General features: G+C 39.9%; 1 protein-coding gene across 1 annotated transcript; it reads left to right on the forward strand.

Moving 5' to 3' along the window:
* Positions 1 to 1093: 1093 nt before the first annotated feature.
* On the forward strand, positions 1094 to 2596 carry LOC120033677 (zinc finger protein 135-like; the record flags this gene model as incomplete). The annotated part of the gene is made up of 1 exon (XM_038980110.1): positions 1094 to 2596. A coding segment is annotated over one exon (1146 nt), but the record flags the coding sequence as incomplete, so codon positions are not given.
* Positions 2597 to 7432: the final 4836 nt, after the last annotated feature.

The following is a 7432-nucleotide window of genomic DNA, read 5'->3' on the forward strand; positions in this document are numbered from 1 at the left end:
TGCGTGCATCAACGACAGTGCGCTCTTCGTTATTTATCTTCGCTATTAAACACACTATTCTCCGTCTAAATATTATTGTTTATTTAGATATTAGAATACCCGAGGATTAATTGGAAACATCGTTTGACTTTCACTTTTTGGATTGGTTTGTGTGCATGTTGAATGAGTGAATTACTGAATCAAGCGCGCCATCTAAACTGACATTTTTGGGATATAATGAAGGACTTTATCGAACAAAACGACCATTCATTGTCTAGCTGGGACACTTGGGATTGCAATCAGAGGAAGATATTCAAAGGTAAGTGATTTATTTAATTGCTGTCTGTGATTTTGTGACACCTGTGCTGGTTGAAAAAGTATTTTGACGTGGGGCGCTGTCCTCAGATGGTATGGTATGCTTTCTCCGTAAAGCCTTTTTCAAATCTGAACGCAGTTGGATTAACAAGAAGCTTTTAATTGATGTAAGACACTTGTATTGTCATGAATGTTTAATATTACGATTTTTGTATTTTGAATTTTGCGCTCTGCAATTTCACCGGATGTTGTCGTAGGTGTCCCGCTAGCGTTTGGACATGCGCCCAAACAGGTTAACTAGGCAAGTCAGTTAAGAACAAATTCTTATTTTCAATGACGGCCTAGGAACAGTGGGTTAACTGCCTTATTCAGGGGCAGAACGACAGATTTTTACCTTGTCAGCTCGGGGATTTGATCTTGCAACCTTTCGGTTGCTCTAGCCACTAGGCTACCTGTCACCCAATATGACCAGAAGAGGAATGGTCACCGCTCTGAGCCTGGTTCCTCTCTACGTTTCTTCCTAGGTTCCTGCTTTCTAGAGAGTTTGTGGCCACTGCTTCTACATCTGCATTGCTTGCTCTTTGTGGATTTTAGGCTGGGTTTCTGTTCAGCACTTTGTGACAACTACTGATGTAGAAAGTGTTTCATAAACTACATTTGATTGACATGTATATCACACCAACTGACTGGTTCTTCTGATTTTCACACAGGATACCATGTTGAGACATTCTCTACATCCAGAGAGCAACAGCAGGAAGATCACAGAGCTAAGAGGTCTCACCACTGCCCATATTGTGGGAAGATTTTCCCATTTCTATCAAAGCTAAAAATACACCTAAGAAAACACACAGGAGAGAAACCTTATTTCTGCTCTGACTGTGTGGCGAGTTTCTCTCAACTTTCCGACTTAAAAACACATGAACGTATACACACAGGAGAGAAGCCTTTCTTCTGCTCTGACTGTGGGGCGAGTTTCTCTCGTCTGTGCACCTTAAAAACACACCAACGTATACACACAGGAGAGAAGCCTTACTCCTGCTCTGACTGTGGAAAACGTTTTAAAACATCAAATGAGCTAAAATCTCATCAGAGAACACACACAGGAGAGAAGCCTTACGTCTGCCCTGACTGTGGAACTAGTTTCTCTCACCTTTCCAACTTAAAATCACATGAACGTATACATACAGGAGAGAAGCCTTACTCCTGCTCTGATTGTGGAAAACGTTTTAGAACATCAACTGATCTAAAATCTCATCAGAGAACACACACAGGAGAGAAGCCTTACGTCTGCCCTGACTGTGGGGCGAGTTTCTCTCTTCTGTGCACCTTAAAAAGACACCAACGTATACACACAGGAGAGAAGCCTTACGTCTGCTCTGACTGTGGAAAACGTTTTAGAACATCAAATGAGCTAAAATCTCATCAGAGAACACACACAGGAGAGAAGCCTTACGTCTGCCCTGACTGTGGAACTAGGTTCTCTCACCTTTCCAACTTAAAATCACATGAACGTGTACATACAGGAGAGAAGCCTTACTCCTGCTCTGACTGTGGGGCGAGTTTCTCTCATCTGTGCACCTTAAAAACACACCAACGTATACACACTGGAGAGAAGCCTTACGTCTGCCCTGACTGTGGAACTTGTTTCTCTCAACTTTCCAACTTAAAATCACATGAACGTGTACATACAGGAGAGAAGCCTTACTCCTGCTCTGACTGTGGAAAACGTTTTCAAACATACGCTCAGCTAAAGGTTCATCAGAGAACACACACAGGAGAGAAGCCTTACTTCTGCTCTGACTGTGGAACTTGTTTCTCTAAACTTTCCAACTTAAAATCACATGAACGTGTGCATACAGGAGAGAAGCCTTACTCCTGCTCTGACTGTGGAAAACGTTTTAAAACATACGCTCAGCTAAAAGGTCATCAGAGAACACACGCATGAGAGAAGCATGAGAGAAGCCTGCTTACGTCTGCTCTGACTTTTGGGTGAGTTTCTCTCACCATAGCAACTTAACACACCAATGTATACACACAGGGGAGAAGCCTTACTCCTGCTCTGTGGAGGGGTGGGCGTGTAAGTCAAACGTCTAACCAAAAGCTGCGTGTTTGAATCTTATCAAGGAGGACTTTAGCATTTTAGCTCATAGCAACTTTGTAACTACTTATTACTTTTTAGCTATGTTAGCATGTTAGCTAATCTTTTCCCTAAACCCATCTAACTCTACCTTCAAACTTCTTAGGGCTGCAATCCCGGTAACGGGATCGATATGACAACAGCCAGTGAAAGTGCAGGGCGCCAAATTCAAAAAACAAATCTAATAATTCAAATTCCTCAGACATACATGTCTTATACCATTTAAAAGGTAATCTTGTTGTTAATCCCACCAAATTGTCCGATTTTTAAATATGCTTTTCAGCGAAAGCACCACAAACGATTGTTAGGTCACACCAAACCACAATAAGCACAGCCATTTTTCCAGCCAAAGATCGGAGTCACAAAAAGCACAAATAGAGATAAAATGAATCACTAACCTTTGATGATCTTCATCAGATGACAATCATAGGACTTCATGTTACACAATACATGTATGTTTTGTTTGATAAAGTTCATATTTATATAAAAAAATCGGAGTTTACATTGGCGCGTTACATTCAGTAGTTCCAAAAACATCCAGTGATTTTTGCATAGCCACATCGATTCAACAGAAATACTCATCATAAATGTAGATGATAATACAAGTTATACACATGGAATTATAGATATACCGCTCCTTAATGCAACTGCTGTGTACGATAAAAATTTAAAAAAAACTTTACGGAAAAAGCAAACCATGCAGTAATCTGAGACGGCGCTCAGAACAATAGTCAAATTAGCCGCCATGTTGGAGTCAACAGAAACCGGAAATTACATGATAAATGTTCCCTTACCTTTGATCTTCATCAGCATGCACTCCCAGGAATCCCAGGTCCACAATAAATGCTTGATTCGTTCGATAATGTCCGTTATTTATGTCCAATTAGCTACTTTTGTTAGCGCGTTTGGTAAACAATTCCAAAGTCACGAAGCGCGTTCCCTAAAAGCTGACGAAATGTCCAAAAGTTCCGTAACAGTCAGTAGAAACATGTCAAACGATGTATTGAATCAATCTTTAGAATGTTGTTAACATAAATCTTGAATAACGTTCCAACCGGAGAATTACATTGACTTCAGATGAGCGATGGATCAGAGCTCCCTCTTTTATGTGAACGCACGCGCATGGTCAAAGAATGGTCAGGTCATGGCAGACCTGACTAATTCCTCTCTCATTCGACCCCCCTTCACAGTAGAGGCATCAGACAAAGTTCTACAGACGGTTGACATCTAGTGGAAGCCGTAGGAAGTGAAAACTCATTCATATCTCGCTGTAATTTCAATGGGATCTTGTTTGAAAATCGACCAGCCTAATAATTTCCACTTCCTGTTTGGATTTTTTTCTCAGGTTTCTGCCTGCCATATGAGTTCTGTTATACTCACAGACATAATTCAAACAGTTTTAGAAACTTCTATCCACTACTACTAATAATATGCATATATTAGAAACTATGATTGAGGAGCAGGCCGTTTACTCTGTGCACCTTTCATCCAAGCTACTCAATACTGCCTCTGCAGCCACAAGAAGTTAAACCCCTCACCCCTAACCTAGCTAAAGTTAGCAAGAACAAATTGGAATTCGTAACATATCATACATATTACAAGTTCGTAACATTGTATGAATATCAATGCGTAAAATAACATTTGAATTGTAATTAATAACATGCGATACGTCGTATTATACTGAAAAACAATCTAAACGCAACAATTTCAAAGATTTACAGTTCGTATAAGGAAATCAGTCAATTGAAATAAATGAGGCCCTAATCTATGGATTTCACAGGACTGGGCAGGGGCTCAGCCATGGGTGGGATTTGGGAGGGCATAGGCCCACTTGGGAGCCAGGTCCAGCCACTCAGCATGATTTTTTCCCCAGAAAAGGTCTTTATTACAGACAGAAATACGACTCAGACCCCTCCCAGACAATCCTGCAGGTGAAGAGGTCCTGGGCTGCCGTGGTTACATGTGATCTGCAGTTGTGAGGCCGGTTGGATGTACTGCCAAATTCTCTAAAAGGATGTTTGTTATGGGATTTTTGTGTTTAATGATTAAAATATGTATACATTTGACTTAGATGTTACTGTATAAATGAAACTTATTATAATCATAATGCTGAGTGTAATATGTTCCTTGTTAGAAAGAATGGGTTTATCTTCAGACAGGCTAGAATGATGTCTCTACCCAGGGAGGGGAAAGACCTTGGGTTGGTTGCAGATAGTTGAACAGGTGGCAGACAGTAATGAGAACTGTACTGTACTGCCATTGTATCCAAGAGGAGGATGGACATTAAAACCTATGACAGCATCTTTATTATATAACCTGATGTAAAATGTATTATGATCAGTACTCTCGAGAATAAACGCTAATGATTGATTGATTTTAAGACTGGTTTCTGTCCATTTGGCTGATAATTATCTTACAAATTCTTATTTATGGGCAGAGTGTTTTAATTGAATTGGTTGATAAACATAGGAATTAAATTCCTTTAACAATGTTAGAGGTGTCTTATGGTAGAGATATAAATATTGAGTTCTCTGGCAACAGCTCTGGTGGACATTCTTGCAGTCATCATGACAATTGCACATTCCCTAAACTTGAGACATCTGTGATGTTGTGTGGCCTTTTATTGTCCCCCAGCACAAGGTGCACCTGTGTAATGATAATGCTGTTTTATCAGCATCTTGATATGCCACACCTGTCAGGTGGATGGATTATCTTGACAAAGGCTGAAATGCTCATTAACAGGGATATAAACAAAGTTGTGCACAACATTTGAGAGACATTAGCTTTTTGTGCATATGGAACATTGCTGGATTTTATTTCAGCTCATGAAACCAACACTTTACATGTTTAGTTTATATTTTAGTTCAGTTTATTTACTGTGATTGTCCAATGTAATGTTACCTAACATACTAAATGGAGTGGCATGGATGTTTTTTATATAATATAATAAGTTTTGCTCTGAGACCAGGTTGTCCCTCTGCAGTATTCTATGGGAAGGAGCTAGTATACACTTTTTTATTTATTGAGCCTTTGTTTAACTAGGCAAGTCAGTTAAGAACCAATTCTTATTTACAATGGTGGCCTAGGAACAGTGGGTTCAGATTTTTACCTTGTCAGCTCGGGGATTCGATCTAGCAACCTTTTGGTTACTGGCCCAATGCTCTAACCACTAGGCTACCTTCCGCCCCTAACATGTATCAGATAGAGATGGTGTGATGATCACTTTTCATCACTAGTTTGGGGGGGATTGTTTTACAACTTTATTTAATGATACACAGTTTATGAAATGAATACATGTGTTTATTAATTGTCTTTCAAACTAGATTAGTTATTTTAATTACTGATCATGAATGTGTTTGGAAAACTGCATTGAAGCAAACTTTATTGATCTGCCAATGAATAATAAAGTTACATGAATATGTACTGGTCAACCTCTTCTTCTCTTTAGTATTCAGTTCTTCATATTAGATCTGACAGTATGAATGGTTCTAATGGTTGTATTCAGTTCTTCATATTAGATCTGACAGTATGAATGATTCTTATGGTTGTATTCAGTTCTTCATATTATATCTGACAGTATGAATGGTTCTTATGGTTGTATTCAGTTCTTCATATTAGATCTGACAGTATGAATGGTTCTTATGGTAGTATTCAGTTCTTCATATTAGATCTGACAGTATGAATGGTTCTTATGGTTGTATTCAGTTCTTCATATTAGATCTGACAGTATGAATGGTTCTTATGGTTGTATTCAGTTCTTCATATTAGATCTGACAGTATGAATGGTTCTTATAGTTGTATTCAGTTCTTCATATTAGATCTGACAGTATGAATGGTTCTTATGGTTGTATTCAGTTCTTCATATTAGATCTGACAGTATGAATGGTTCTTATGGTTGTATTCAGTTCTTCATATTAGATCTGACAGTATGAATGGTTCTTATGGTTGTATTCAGTTCTTCATATTAGATCTGACAGTATGAATGGTTCTTATGGGCTGAGTGCCTGGAGTTTTTTTGTATGACTACAGTCAGGAGTTCTCTCTGACCCTGTGATGTCACCAGCACATTAAGTACATTCATCTTAAGATAGCCAGGTGAGACAACCACATATCACATTGAATACATTTCTCCTCAATTAGTCAGTGTCACATTATTATTTGTGTTTTGGGGGGATACTCTTTAAAGACGTAGGGTTTCAGACCTTTTCGGGCAGATGGGCAGGGACTCTGCTGGCCTAGCATCAGAGGGAGTGCCACCATTGGGGTGCCAGGACAGAGAAGTGCTTTGACTGGACTGAGAGGGAGCTTGACCTCCTGTAGCAGTGGGACGGCCATGAGACCAGAGGTGGCAGAACTGAGTGCTCGGGTTGGGATACGGGGTTTGAGCATAGCCTGAAGGTAGAGATGGGGCTGTTCTTCTTGCTGCACCGTAAGTAAACACCATTGTCTTGTAGTGGATGTGAGCTTCGGCTGGAAGCCAGTGGAATGTACGGAGGCGCAGAGTGACATGGGGGAACTTGGGAAGGTTAAACACCCAGACGGACTGCAGTGTTCTAGATAAGTTCAGTGGCGACCCATCATTCAGTGAAGGTGAGCCACCTGTTTTGAGCCCCACAGTTTTAGCAATAAAAAAGTGAGAGAAAAATGTTTCTGTTTGCAAACAATGTAAAAAACATATATAATTGAGTTATTAATTAAACCGCATACAGTTATGGTCTCTTTTTTTAGTTTTCTTGAGTAAGGCAGCTCCAAAATGCGGTTGTTTCAGCCTAGCTCTGTGCATTCTGTGGAGGTTGGGCAAGGCAGCAGAAAATACAGAGCTTTGTGCCGTGATTGGCTTAGTGTTCTGTCATTCATGGGGACAATACGTCACTGCCAAGTCTAAGTGTATAACTTGAAAATTCAAGCCCCTTGGGTGCTGCCATAGAGTTACATTAGAAGTGCCCATCCAAGAAGGCTCAAGGTCATTGTCCACAGATAAAATTACGTCAAATCGTGATA

The sequence above is a fragment of the Salvelinus namaycush genome, chromosome 40, assembly GCF_016432855.1.
Source record: "Salvelinus namaycush isolate Seneca chromosome 40, SaNama_1.0, whole genome shotgun sequence".
NCBI classification, from domain to species: domain Eukaryota; kingdom Metazoa; phylum Chordata; class Actinopteri; order Salmoniformes; family Salmonidae; genus Salvelinus; species Salvelinus namaycush.